At 43.2% G+C, this 14,796-nt stretch overlaps 1 protein-coding gene across 9 annotated transcripts in view; it reads right to left on the reverse strand.

The window, feature by feature from the left end:
* Positions 1-14,796, reverse strand: part of DGKD (diacylglycerol kinase delta) — a 57,989-nt gene that overhangs the window by 13,236 nt on the left and 29,957 nt on the right. For all 9 annotated transcript variants that reach the window (XR_007205614.1, XR_007205613.1, XM_048313789.1 and 6 more), the window contains 16 exons: positions 14,008-14,112; positions 13,064-13,196; positions 12,416-12,522; positions 11,774-11,899; positions 10,619-10,721; positions 9,935-10,097; positions 7,795-7,903; positions 6,917-7,056; positions 6,125-6,209; positions 5,468-5,562; positions 5,280-5,379; positions 4,853-5,126; positions 2,843-3,004; positions 1,988-2,116; positions 950-1,046; positions 549-659 (listed from right to left, as the gene is read on the reverse strand). Coding sequence is in view for 7 of the 9 variants with exons in the window: in XM_048313789.1 (XP_048169746.1) it covers positions 549-659; positions 950-1,046; positions 1,988-2,116; positions 2,843-3,004; positions 4,853-5,126; positions 5,280-5,379; positions 5,468-5,562; positions 6,125-6,209; positions 6,917-7,056; positions 7,795-7,903; positions 9,935-10,097; positions 10,619-10,721; positions 11,774-11,899; positions 12,416-12,522; positions 13,064-13,196; positions 14,008-14,112 (2,039 nt within the window). In the remaining 2 variants the exon portion in view is untranslated. The remainder of the gene's footprint in view (positions 1-548; positions 660-949; positions 1,047-1,987; positions 2,117-2,842; positions 3,005-4,852; positions 5,127-5,279; positions 5,380-5,467; positions 5,563-6,124; positions 6,210-6,916; positions 7,057-7,794; positions 7,904-9,934; positions 10,098-10,618; positions 10,722-11,773; positions 11,900-12,415; positions 12,523-13,063; positions 13,197-14,007; positions 14,113-14,796) is intronic.

The following is a 14,796-nucleotide window of genomic DNA, read 5'->3' on the forward strand; positions in this document are numbered from 1 at the left end:
CAGGTAGGAATAGAGCATGAGTAACAGACACTACCAGAAACATACACAGCCTGCCCTGGCACAGAACTTGTCCATCTCATACACCAGGACATCAACAGTGCTTGGTTGTATTAGCTCATATACAGCAAATGTAGCCAATCCCAGGCTACACAAAGCATCCTGTAGTTGCTCAGGTATTCAAAAGGCCAAACCTGTGGTTTGTACTGAGTCAGGATCAACCAGCCTCTGTGGCATTTAGAATTGAGATGTGCTTCTCTCATAGCTAAATAGCAAGCCCAGAAGAAAAATCTGTGAGTGAGATGACATAAATAGAACCAATGTGCTAAATCTGCACCAATGTAGCTACTTAAATACCTTACAGTATAATGAATCAGTAATAAATCAGTAACTAATCGCTTCCACCATGATTTCAAGCCTTGAAGAAGCATTATGGAGACAATACACCTATTCAGCACATTGTACGCAACCAGCTTCAAAACCACACAGAAGCACCAAGTGGTTCAGTCGCTTCTGGCATCAATCCAAAGGTCAGTCAAAACCAAACCCACCTGCATTTCTCTGGGTGCTCATCACGTTTGTTGTTGAAGTCCAAAGAAATCTTTGCATCCAGTCCAATTCCAAAGTAATTATTCATGACACACTTCTCTGTGTAATATTCACTGCCAAACAGAAAAACAAAACTTCCATTTGTACCATTTGGTGCGTATCTCACACAGAATCAGAATCATTTAGGCTCGAAAAGACCACCAAGCCCAACCGTGTCAGATGTGTCACTGCATGTGTAACTCCATAAACTGATCCTTAATCCCTGGAGCCCAGCATATGGATCCATTTACGTAACTCCAGGCTGCTGCAGTCCATTAGTTTGGTCTATAAACTAATGCCCCTCTCTGCTGAGGTCTGTTTGCAAACGCCCACTCCCTCCCTTAAAGCTCCAGAGCATACTCACAGATTTTCAGGCTCAGAGTTAAAGGGATCAGCATGGATCAACAATCGGCTGATGACAGAGCTCCCAGGCAAAGAACCTGACATGCCAGCACGGATATCTGTAGGAAAATTGACCATGGAGAAGAGCATGACAAATAATAAGCAGAAAACAGGTAACTTCAATCCCAAAGACGAGATAACAAGAGTTGATACATTCTTCCCTGTCATTCATGAAGAAAGCAAATAGCATTAGTGCTTTCTTTCACTCCAGATGTTAGGTCTTTTGACAAGGAGAAGGGTTTCTGGGGCTGCCGGCAGGGTTTCTGACTGACAGTGAACTGCCTAAGGCCAGCAGCACAGTTGTACAGAAACACAGAAAAGGGAAACAGGAGTGTACTCTCTGCAGCAGCTTTTTTGTTCCAGGGCGAGACACACAATATCCCTGCTACAGTGAATAGAGAAAAAGGAGTAGGAGTAAAGCTATGATCCAAGTTATTCAAGAATTACTGTCTCCTGCCTCTTAAATTATTAACTGGTGACCCACAAATAGTAGGTTTGTCAGAGAGAAAGGAAATTACCTGCTTCCAGAAGGAGCAATTTGAACAAATTATTTGGGGGAAGAGATGGAAAGATACTGCCACAGTGATGGGGAGAAGTTGCTGTGCATCATGTGGGAGGTGGGATTCTGCTGGGTCTGTGCACTTCCAGTCACTTCAGCCTTCACATAAAGGGACTGCTGCTCCCAAACCTATGGCTGTCACTCTTCAGAAACCTTCCTCAACAGCATCGTCTCCCCCTTCTCATGGTTATTTTGAGATCAGTATGTCCTTGCAACTGGCATCTAAATTCTGCCACTTCACAGCATTAATAAAAATCTGTGTCTAAGTCTTAGCTACAAACTGGAAACTACTACAGTTCCAAGCCTCCGCTTGCAGCTACCCACAAAGGGATTTCTCTCACGGTCGACCCTGCACAAAAGGGCATCTGGCAGGACAATTTCGTGTTTTCACCCATGCTCCAGTTGGCTGCCTCGGTGGGAAGTGCTGGGTGTTACACTTACTTGGGTAGAGGATTTTTGTGTTCAGCATAGGCAAGTTGTCCCGGTTTCCTGTCTGGGGAGGAAGGGATGCAGAGCTGCCCAATGACAAACTTCCTTTGTTTACTAGTCTTTCACAAGGAGACTTGGAGGCTGTAAAACACAACACAAACTTGGTTATTGACAAACATAGTGCTGTGATTCAGACCAGCACAGCCCAAGCAGAAAGACTGGGTTAGGAATCACTCAACAGCAAAACACTTGAGCCCCCAGAAAACAAAGAATTGACAGAATCAGTCATTAAGAGACAGAGATGTCACATATGTGCTGCTGGAAAACCTCAGAGATTGGAAGTATCAAAATGCCACGTGAAAAATATTAGAAATGGAGATGAGAAAAAGCTGGTGCCAGCAGCACAACAGACAGGGTATTTGGCCCCAAATCAATACTCAGGAAGTTCCACATGTATCTGGAGTGATCAGGGATCTCTAACAAATTACTCACATAACACATTTACTAAAGCAAACTGGCTGCTGTTCTCTGTCATCTGCAAAGGATGACATGAAAAATGCTCAAGACTCTACTTGTCCAAGCACTGAAAGCCAAGAGAACCCAGATTACTGGCTAAGGTGCAAGAAAATTTCTGAATCCTAGGCTTCATATGCTAAGATCATGGAAGCCATGAGAATGTAGCAAAAAGTGGGGTGTACAGCACAGGCTAGAACACAGAAACGTGCAAGGCCTGAAGAGCAATCATGCAAAAATTTGAGAAGAACAGAACACAGAGGGTAATACACATAACACCTCCTTCCTTTTTTACAGCTAACAGAAATGTAATCCACAGGCAAGACCTGCATGGTGGCAGCCCCAGAGCAGTACCTTTCCTCTGGCTCCTCCCCTTGGACACTCCAAAGCTGCTGCTGTGTGATGACTGCATGGAAATCTTATCCTCGTTCCTCAGCTCCTTGCCCTCCTCAGAGGCTGAGAGACTAAGGAGGAAGCCCTCTTGCTCCTGCGTCTGGGCATTCTGCTCATCTACAGCTGTATGGAGAGATAAAGCAGGTGAGTGCCTCACAGCTCTTCTGGCAAGGAATACCTCCCACTCATGTAAATAACAACAGGATGGGACTCTAAATGTCCTGATTCCTTAAAGGAAAGAACAGGAATAACACAAAGCTTTCTTTTATCATTTGTCTCAGCTCTGCTCTGAAGAGATTTTGGAACCAGCCTGGCTCAGCCTCCTTGTTTACTTTGCTGAGCTCTTTAGCAGGGAGGCTCTAAACAGAAGTGTCCATTTTTAATGCCACAGGTTCTCAGGCACCCTGAGATGTAAACTGTGCTAGAGGTGATCGGCTTCCATTTATTTGCATTTAGATGTTGCCAGGAATTCTAACCAGATGGACATGAAATGATTAATGAATTTCCTGTTTGTTTGATCTGTAGTGGTGCAATAACATAAGCCACTTGAAAAGGGAACTTAGACACATATAATCAAGAAGGAAGAAAATAGCAGCTGGTAAAAACCAATACAAACAGAGGAAAGAATCAGATTGCACACTTTAGAAGAAGAAAAACAGTTTGGAAAAGTTGAACAAATACATCTGAAATGTAACTGGAGTTTGCTTGAGAGCTGGTAAAATTTAAATGTTAGCATGCTGCCTAAAGAAATCAAAACTGCCTTTGAATGCCATCAACAGGTCTTTTCCTCCCCAGCAGCCCCTGCCAGGGACACAGCTCTGAATGCCCTCAGCTGCTCTACCAGCTGACCACCTGCATAGCTCATCCCCTTCTTTCAGTCCCTTCCTCTCCCTTGTGTGCTAACCCTGTAGTTCATCAGAACTGCCCACGAGGCAATCCAACCCACTTGCACAGCAGAAACAGAACACTTCTGGCTGGGTTAAGCAAATTTCTTGGGCGCCAAAAGAACTCCACAAACATCAAACTGGCCTAAGGTAAGCAGCAGCAAAGTGAGGGAGCAGTGAGGTCAAGGCCTCCTACTTCATCAAAAGCAGGCTGTTTGCTGAACTTCCACTACTCACCTTCAGCAAAGGTGGTACACAATGCTGCAGTGCTGGAAATCCAAGCAATATTGCAATGATTCATAACTCACTACACAGTTGTTCATAGTGCACACCTGGGTGTGCATGAAGTTACATCTGCAGCTTCAATGCTTTTATCTCCAGTAACAATCTGTTAAGTACTTCCTTTGGTCTCAGTTAACCCCCGAGTTTATTACTAACACCTGGAGACTGACGCCTTTCAAAGGAAAGGGAACTTGCAGCATTGGGGGGCATGCGCCTGGAGAGAGACAAGGGTCAAGATGTGGAGAAGAGGGTCACCTGCCTAAGAAGTTAATGTCAGAACAGAACTGACTTGCACCAAGGTGCAGTGTTTTAAGTTCTTTCCAAGGACAAAGCTCATTTAAGAAGTTCCTGTCCTTTCCTGCAGTTGTACCACAGCAATGTTTTGCTGGGCTCTGCTATAAAGAGATTGAAACAATTCAAGTTAAAATACTTAAAATCCTTTCTTCCCAAGTATTTTCAGATCTGTTTTACAGTAAGGCCACACAAAGAGCTGCACTGACACAACTGTGGTATGGGTGGGGACAGACAGGAAATGCAAAGTAACAGTGTGGGAGGGTAGGAACTTCCTAAAGCAGCCCGCTGGGAGAGAACACACCTTGAACTTCAGACTCATTTACCAAGCAATGTTTCCAAAAGGTGGGCTTGGCAGAGGTGACACTGAAACTAAATGGCCAGGCTTACTGAGTAGCTTATCTAGCTCAGGAAAGCTGCTTTCAAGAAGGAAGCCTGCTGCCCCCAGAACAAAGGAAATTTTTACTTTCTAAGAGGCTGTAGGAAGCGACAAGCAGGACTCCTGACAGGTTACCTTTCTCTGCATGCTCTATTATCTGGCGAATGGCTTTTTTCAAGCTGTTAGCTCTGAGCATGAGCTGCTCTCGGGGACGGAATATCTGGGGCCTTGCAGTGCATGCCGAGCCCACCGAGCGCTCGCTCGAAGAGTCACCAGCACTGCCCGACCCATCCCCGTCCTCCGTCTCCTCTGCAATGGTGGGAGGAGGGTTGGACAGAGAGGAAGATGCTTGAGATTCATCATTCAGTGTCTTCAGCAATGAGTCCAGCTTCTCCTTCAGGACAGAGCACTACATGAAGAAGAACAACATTTGAGTAAAACTAACAGTTGCCTGGGTAGCTCATTCTTTAGTACTTACTGAACTGCTGCTATCCTAGTTCTATGAGAACAGAGCATTTTTACATTGCAGAAGTAGAAACCCAAACATTTTTTCAAATTTTACCTTCCTGGCCATGACCTCCGATTCCTCTGAGCTTTCTGTTGCCTTCTCATAGGCTTTCCCTACTCGAGCCACAAAATCCTTCACTGTCTCACAAAGCACCCTAGACAAAGGAGGAAAACAAAATCACACAAGGATTGTTGCAGGATTTTCACAGTGCAACTTAGAGCAGTTTTCCTCTAAGTACTCACTTGGCTGAGGAGATCACCACTGAGTGTTGGTCAGAAGTCAAAATTTTGGACAAATGAGCAGCCACAGAATCTTCATAGCAGAGAATCTTCTGCACCTGTTGACAGTCAGAAAGAAGCCACTAGGGTGCTGCTTCCCAACATAACAACATATGCTGTGAAATCCTGGCTCCTCGGGGAGTACCTATCACTCTACAGATTCTTTTTGCCCTGAGAAAGTTCCACAGACCAGGGCTCTGTTACTCACTGAAGATCTGAATGTGATGAAGAAACTAATTCTGAACCTACAAATCATCAGCAATGCAGTTCTTAGAGTCTCTGATCAACTGCAAATCTAAAAGCCCTTGGTTGTTTTGTGACTGCTATGCAGCTTGCCACTATTTCAACAACTTGATGTCATGAAGCAAATAAAAGGCAGTACTTTCCGTTCCGTCCCGTTCCAAAGTATCTTCTCCTCATTCCTCACTATGGTTTGTTGACTCTTGTAACCCAACCTCCATCCTTCTCCATAATACTTCATTGACTTAAAGCCCCAGATCTTTGCAGCTCTGGCTACACCCATGCTCAGGTCTGCTCCACTGGAGCTCAACCACTGCCTCCTATCTGGTGTGCTCCAAGGCTGATGCTCCAGACCCCTGCCCTCTGCATCCTGCAAGGTACCTCTGAATCCTCACTGAAATCTTCAGTGACTGTGCAAGTGGAGGCCTGGCGAGGGAATTTGGTTTCATACACCATGATGCTCCACCTGTTGAAAATCACACTTGTCACTACAATGCAGATGGTTTCCTCTGTTATCCAAATGTAACAGGTTAGAACCTCAAAGCAGAACAAACTTTGGGGAGCCATCACTGATATAAAGAAGCCACAGAGTGGCAATGGAAGTACAGAGGGGCTGAACTGGGGGAGAAGGAAGGGTGACACTACGAACAAGCATTCTACAGCACAGGGAACATCTCTTTTCCCTCTCCACAAAAATTCCATGGGCATTACTTGATTCAATGTAAGAGATGCCAAGATGCAACTCTAAAGACATGAAACAGTTTTAAATGTACAAAGATACACAGGATCTATCAATACTAAGGGTAGACATCCACTTCTGCATTTGGCTTCCATTTCTAAGCCAAGCTCAAGATAAATTGATTCAGATTTACCAACAAGAAATTGCTTAAAAAAAAAAATCATGACTTTAAGGCTGACAAATTCAATTAATGAGGACTCTGGGACAGAAGAGAGGACACTCTTGTTTCACTTGTTACTGTTCTGCAGCAGCAACATGGAAAGCCAGACCACTTTCTGTTGCTAGAGGGTGACAGTAGATTATCAATGACAAAAGGTTATCTGGCATTAGTAAGAGGTCCAGAAGCTTGGCAGAGTCAGGACTGCCCCGTGCTCCTGAAAGGATATTTGCACACAACTTTCAAAGAGCAGACGATGTTAGTGATGGTTACTCACCTGTCCAGCATTTTGGTACTGGCCCTCTCCAGCTTCTCCAGGATCTGAGGGAGCTGGGTATCATCATCACAAGCAGAACCCCAGCCTAAAACACGGGCAAGGTCGTTCCCTGTTCCCAAGGGCAGCACTCCCAGCTGGCACTGCGTTAGAGAAAAGGAAAATAAAAGTGATAGTCAAATGGGAAAACACAAGCCGGGAACAGCCATGAGTAACACGACTGATTCCTTTACACACCAGTCACTGAGAAACAGCTAATCCCAGGCTGGGGACAAAGTAACTGGATGGGGAAAACAGCCAGAAAGCATACAAATAAGGAAAAATTTCCTCTACTTTTGGTTGCGATTTGAGAGAGGAGCATTTAACAGCTACCATCTCAAGGAGCACCTCGCTATAGTAAACCTCCTAGAGGTTTGTATCTAGCCATCAGGTGGTGTCGTTGTGTTTCCGTAAAATCAGCAGAGACAGCTCCCAGGCAAAACACTGTATGATACCTCTACCCCAGTGAGGTTTCTGCCTATCCCTAAGACTCAGATACTACACTACGACAATTAAAGGGAACAGAGCACAACCCATGTGCAACTCCCAAGTTTTCTAACCACAGCCCTTTCAGAGCATGTCTCTGCTGGCGATAGAGCAGGAATACTCAGAGCTACTCCAAAAGCTGGATCTTGTGGAGGAACACTGGAGACAGGAATAAAGAATTAATCCATTACTGGATTCATTTCTTGCAGAAAACTAGTGCAAGAGCACTGCTACGGTAAGCTTTCAGCAGCTTCAGTCCTGGGGCAAACGACATCTGCATGACCAAGGAAAGTTCTCTTCAGCCCATGCTGTTGTTACTACATTCCCTCATCCAACCAAGCTCTTGGGGCAGGTACCTGCTTGTGAAGGTTGAGGCTATCAATTTCAGAGAGAACCCAGCCAACACTTCCGTCCCCACCACAAACTAGAATCCGGAAAGTGTCAAATTTCTGGAATAAGCGTAAACTACAGAGAAAAGAAAAAAAAACAAAGCAAGGGGGAAAAACAATCAGCTGTTACAGAAAGAAATGATAATTCCTATCTAGGTAATAAACACGGCAGCTTTGCTTAAAGTAGGCTCTGACTTCACAATGAATGTGGGTCACTGCCAGGTTACAGATGAATTTAAATGGTTATAATTAAGGGATTATAAATACAGCTAAGCAATTTACAATAGCTATTCACTACAGAAGTATCTGCCAAGACATACTCATCTACTAAAGCAGAGCACTTTTGTCTGTAGAGAACAGGAAACAAGCATGTGATAGCTGATTATCCATTGAATTAACTCCTTGCAGCCTTGCTGTGTCCAGCCTAACACTAGTTATTTGTCACTGTTCTAAGTGCTCTGATGTCACTGCCTTTGCACTCATGGCCACACCAATTAAAGCAAAGCTTCAACAGGGGGCTTTTCATGCAGCCAATCAGCCAGGAGACAACTGCAAGAGGACATAAAGCAACACAGGCTTTGGTCCTTCTGGGAAAGCAACATAAATCACTGTTCTGGTGCCTTGTCTGTTCCACAGGCTAGCAAACAGCTCACTAGTGTCAATTTCTCCATTCACCCTTTCCAGAATAATAAAAAACAACCTCTCCTGTTTGAAACTGTGCTTCCTACTGAACATTTTTGAGATCTACTACCTGTTTTTATTTTGGGTTTGTATGTGTGTTTTTTACTATTGTTACCTAAATAGGATTTGCTGTAGTACACGAAAATCCTTATTTTATCAAGCACTGCTGACACACAAAAGATGACTACCAGAAATGACAACATCCTATGGTACACATCTGACTAATATCAGCTGAAAATATTCAAATTATCAAGAAGCAGCCTTTCTCTGTACCATCACTCCCTTTTTAAGTGAATATATAAGAGCAGCTGTTTTAGAAGTGTGTACCGCAGCTCAAGAAGGTAATTGATTCCCTCCCTTCCATTCCTGCTTAAAAGCAAAATTCCTCACGACAGTCAGTCCAGCTGGGGAGGGGAGCAAGGAAAGTACTCAATTTTACAAGTCTTTAGTAAATTATTTTTCAGCCAAACACATCCCCTGGACAGAATACTGCAGTTTTAAATGCCAGTGTTTTGCAATACGCTATGGCAAAGAACCACAACAGTTCTCAGGACCCAATGATCACTCATCCAGGGATGGACACTCCCAGATTTAGCCCCCTGCATCTACACATCTAGTCAAAGACTTGGAGTCATAGTTAGGAAAAGATGAGAGAAATCCACCTTGTATTGGCTCTTATTATAAGGAGCACCAATTAATGACAGAAGTTACTCAAATCTGAAAAACATTTGGAAGTGGGCAAACTAAAGACGAAACTTTTTTTTTAAGCGAGAGTTGCAGAAATACACAAAAATTTATTTCACAGCACTCACTTTTTTTTAATATCCACAGATATTCTAGCATAATCTGGTTAAAAGTCTGAAATGTAACTTAGATCCTAGGGCAGAACCAACTTTACCAAATGCACTCATAAAAGATCTTTCCACAATATCACCACAAAGTCTTTGAGGGATGGAAGCTTCACAGACTTCTCAGGTAAGTTATTTCTCAATACATCTCATCTTGACAATATTAATTTGCTATCTATGACATCCATCTGTTCACTTGAGTTAACTGAAGTTAACTCTTCTTAGCAGTACATCAGGATGTCGGTTACAAGACTGTTTGCTGACAAGTTTTCTTATGGATTCAAGCTTTCCACGCTTTGTCTTCTTCCAGGGGAGTGTTTCTGGAATTTCCCCAAAACGCCTCAAGCTGTCCTGCTATTACTGACGAATAGATACAATAACCTTTTTGACAACGTTTTTGGTTTTAGCTAATCAATAACACTACACAGAGAGAGGAAAACCCCTAAAAACCCCATGTGTTCAGTTTTCTCTGAGGAATGGGTTCCCTGTTACATTTGAGGATGAGCTTAATCAAATAAATCCCTTGTACTTTTCAGGTATTTACAAGGAATTTCTGTTTCCATAGAATATCTGCCTACCCAAGGTGAGGTCCTCCATTCATGAGGTCAAAGACCTGGGCTGGATTCAGCAGCTGCTTGAATCTTCGTAGAAATTTTACGCCTTGGTTGTCTCCGCTTTTTGAGTTGACAAAGACCAACAAAGGGCTTGTGCAAGAAGGGGGACAAGTAGCTTTCCAGAAACCTGTTGGGGCAAAGGGAAGTGAGAGGGAGCAAAAGCCAAGAGATGTGAAGCTTCCCATGGGGATGAAAAGAGAGAAAAAACAACAGCCCACACCCCAGCCCAGCTATGAACAACTAGTACTTTCCTTGTGCTTATGGCACTCACTGGGTGAATGCCAAATGTGCACAGCCCTGAATCCAGCATGAACCACACCTCATGCTGCTAAATGTCACACTTATTTCCTAGCAGTATTCCAAAATTTTCAGCTTCTCCAACCTTCCCAGAGCGCTTCTGCAATATAGTCACTGTCAATAAATAACCAGCTGCAGCTTGGCAAACACTGACATTACAGGGTGATAAACTGAACGCAAAAGCAAAGCAATCACAGTTCACTGCCATACTCAGCAATGGCTTCCAGTGGGGAGTTTCAGCAACAGCAAAAGCAGAATTTTCAGCTGGCAAAACATGGCATTAGTAGTGCCAGCTGAAGCCACTGAGACCGAGAGGAAGAGAAAGAAATGCTACTTACTAGCAGTACTTACCATCTGAATCAATGCTGTTAAGGGCAGTAGGAGGAATGACAGACACTTTACAGAGCCCAAGAGGGCACTTGCTTGACAACAACTCTTTACATGCTGTGTGTACCTGGAAACACCACCAAGAAAGAGTAATTCAGACTCTTTTGGACACTCTGGTATAACTCCTAAAGCCACCCAAAAGAAGTTGTAAGAGGAAGAAAGGCAGAGGGGCTGAAATCACCAAAAAATGTCAATTGATAAATTTATTGATAAAGTTATTTTAAGAATGATCTAATCAGAGCCTTCTACTAAATCTCTTCTTTCCATTAGTATGTACTTTCCTGCCATTTGAATTTATGAGACCAGCACTTTGGCTGCTGAAAGAACCAGATAACAGATTCTGTGGCTTTAGGAGCCTTCAGGCATTCTGCTTTCAAAATCCCAGCCTCAGCTGAGAGATCTGAAATAGCAACTAAAGAAAAAGCTGGGAACTCAAGAGAACAAGAAAGCAAAAAACAAAGCAAGAAGACATGAGGGACTTAAGAGGTAAGAGAAGACGAGATTAATGAAGCCACCCAAAAAAGGAAATACAAAGTAGAGCAGGGCTTTTCTGGTACATAAAGACCGCAAGATAGAGGGTTTCTTTGGCATTTGAGCCCCCCCATTCTAAAAACGTTTTGTGATACTTCTCTTACTAGTATTATAGACAACTGGAAACATAGCAAGATCTGCATCACTTCAGTGGTTAGGCAAGAGCAATCTATTGCAATGGAAAGGAAATTGCTATTATTAAAATAGAGGAGTATTCTTTATAGTTTGTTGCACCTTTTCAGCCTGTAGAAATAACAAATCAACGGCTCCTTAAAATCCAACATATGCCATGTCGGAAGCATTGATTCATGTCTACTGTAGTTAGATCCTTCTAAGAAAGCTCACACAAAATAAAATGAGCTTGGCTAGAAGCTGGATACTTTTTTCAGGCCTTGCTTTTATGTATCACAGCAACACTTCTGAGCACAAATTAAATTTCTATTTCTTGCAGAACAATAAAGTCCTCCACGGCAAACACAGAGAGCTTGGTTAGAGATTTTATTCTAAGCAAATGTCATTAAAAGAACATACCACAGAGCTGATCAAAACCTGTCCTTTTACTGCAATGATCACACTTATTCAACTCACCATGGCTTTGCACCACAGGCAGCGCCAGTCTTGCAAACGCAGGACACTGCCACAGGTTTTATCACACACAGTGCATTTGGCACTCACGGGCAGGTTTCCTTCCAGCCACTGATGTGGCATTGAGATCTGCAAAAGGTACAGAGGGACAGAAGCTTAAAGGAGGCACCGTGGCTCTGAGACACACAGAGAAGCAACTCTTTATATGCGCTATTTGAGGACAGCAAAGGCAATTTCTAGAAGACACCTGAGGACCAGTTCTGGCACTTTACATCATGCTCAAGCACCAAGAGTCCAGGTGACTCACCCCAGGCTACCCAGAAACACTGAGTTACATCAGACATTCCAATATGCTAAGGTGCTGTTCCAAACGCTCATTTATTTTTCTTTTGCCAAAACTCAGACCAGGTTCCCCATGCCTCCAATTATTTAATCTCAACTCCCCCAGTACATAGCAGTTTATTCCTACTAAGGAGTCCTTGCTACCCTGGTTGGACTTTTCACACAGAATCTCATGCTCTGACAGTAGAAACCTTTTCCGTGTAAAGGCAGAATCTGCTATTTATGAAGTGAAAAAAAGCTACAGAACACAAGACAGTGCTTCCAGATCAAGGTAAGGCTGGAAGAGTTCAGACTAACACCTACCCCATCTTCATCCTCAATGATATCTTTCCCAATAGAGGCCAGAGTTGTCCACTTGCAGTTGTTGGTTGCCCGCACAGCACAGCGCTTGTGGGCTTTAAACTTGCACACTAGGGAGGAAGAGAAGAATGTATTAATGCTGCCTCAGGAAGTCTGATGTGGCAGTGTGTATTTGGCTCCAGAAGAAAGCACGGGCACACTCTATCCTTTTTAGCACCACCAAAATGATCAGCTGTAATAGTTCTGATCTAGCTATTAATTCTTGCCTTGTCACTTTTGCCAGTTGCTTGTACAAAGCTTAGTTATTACCTTGTTAAATTTAACATGATTGACACTCCTCCACCCTTTTACACAGAGTAGGTGTCACCTCATTCATGTTAGAAGCATGAGCTGTGCATGGCCAGGCATTTCTGCTAAGCCAAAGCTGAGAAAGAATAATCTCCCGGCACTCAAACACTTAACAAGGATGTTCTTACAAATACAATTATTCTCGTGAACAGGAGTCTTCTTATGAATATTCTCTCAGATACCTCAGAAGCGTGTATCTGCTCACATGACTTTAATAAGAGATGGCAGTATTTGGGTATATGGGCAAAACCAAAAATAAAATAAGGCTGTCCCTCCCCAGGCAGGGGACGAGGGCACGCTTACCTTCACAGGACAGCCCATGTGATGTGACCCCGGACAAGGCCTCCCGACACACGTTGCAGTACGTTGGCCGGGCATGGGAGCAGGCGTACCAGTTATGCATCCCTGAGAAATGGTCCATGCTGTACTGGGTAGACTGATGATATAAATGTATTACAGCAAGGTCTAAAGTATAGCAACGAGACTTTTTTTCTCTGAAGACTTGCATGAAGCAGTCAGAAAAGGCAGAAACAGAACACTTTTTTACTAGGAAAGAGTAGGCCACATGCAGTTTATACACATTAGCTGCAACTCAAGAAGGTCTCTAAGGCAAAAGAGACTTCCTGAGGAAGCCACACCTTCATTACAGCTCCTGAACCACCTCTCATCCTTGTCTTACTACAAGTGTGTGTAGGGAAATGAACTGGAGCATTTATCTGCTGGAGAATTTATCCCCATTTTTTTGTCAGATTAAATTCTCAGCAAGATCAATTCCCCAACCTGGCTCATTATGTAGCAGAGAAATGCTTGTGCTAGCATGCGGGAGGCAAGCATCAGAGTGGGGAAAACACAAGACAGCTTCTTGTGGTGGCTGTGCTGGTCTCACTCAGCCCTGGGAAGCAGGCAGATGCACTGAAGCTGGCAGAACACCAAGCAGGCAAGATGTGAATTAGGTCAGGGAGGATAACTAAAGAATGAAAAGAGGGTGGGAGGGGAACTTTGTTTCATAACCTACCCATACTCTGAAAAGTTCTCTACAAATTTTCAAGGGAGCATATACAAAGCCAAACTTTCTTTGGAGAATCACTTCAGTGTATTTGGGATCCATTTTACAGAAGGTCCTAACACTATTACCCATTACAGTCAATAAAATGACTTCTACTAACTTCACTGGAAGCTGACTCCCAAAACAAGCTGTGATTTAGCAGATGAAGCACAGAATACAAAGGTACACACTTTCCTAGTACCTCAAAATGTTCACGGTTTTGTACAGTCTTCAGTGCTGCAATCCAATCTTCCATCTCTTTTCTGTTATCAGCACAAAGGATGAGCTTCCGACATGGAGTGATAATCTGAAGAGAGAGAAAATGAGGAGTAGCCATGACAGTGAGAGACAGCAAGAGAACACCTTACCACTAGTGTAGTCTGTTGAAGCTCTTTTCAGAGCTGCACAAGAAAACTTATTTGCACCTTTGAACCATGTTTCTCTTCCACCACAGCACACCTTATTCTCTTCCTAAATGTACAGAGCCACCAAGATTTTAGCTGTCATTCCCAATACTGAACTGAGTAAAAAAAATCTCACATAGCTAAATAACAGCACATCACAAATCAAGCACAGAGCAGCAGGAGTAATTATGTGCAGATCTTGCATAAGTCTTTTTAAAGGACTTACTGTACTTTTAGAACTGGTAAGAACATTGAGACATTTTGTTAATAGCATAATTTACCAGTTTCTAGCAATGAATGAATCAGATAACATACTCTGATATACAATAGGATACTAAAAATTTGTTTAGTCTCCCTTATGGGGAGGGGAGAAATAAAACAAAAATAAGCAATTTAGAAGAGAAATCAAATAATCTAGAAGAGAAATCACTGTATTTTGAACCCTCATGTTTCCTGAGGGCTTGTTCTACGTACCTAAAGATATTCCAGCAAATGTTCCCCTATCAGGCTGAGGCTGTGGCAAGTTTGCCTCCCTCCAACAATCCTCTCCTCAGTATGTTTGTACCCTGGGCTAATTCCCATGCATT

Source organism: Corvus hawaiiensis, chromosome 10 (genome assembly GCF_020740725.1).
Source record: "Corvus hawaiiensis isolate bCorHaw1 chromosome 10, bCorHaw1.pri.cur, whole genome shotgun sequence".
Lineage (NCBI taxonomy): Eukaryota > Metazoa > Chordata > Aves > Passeriformes > Corvidae > Corvus > Corvus hawaiiensis.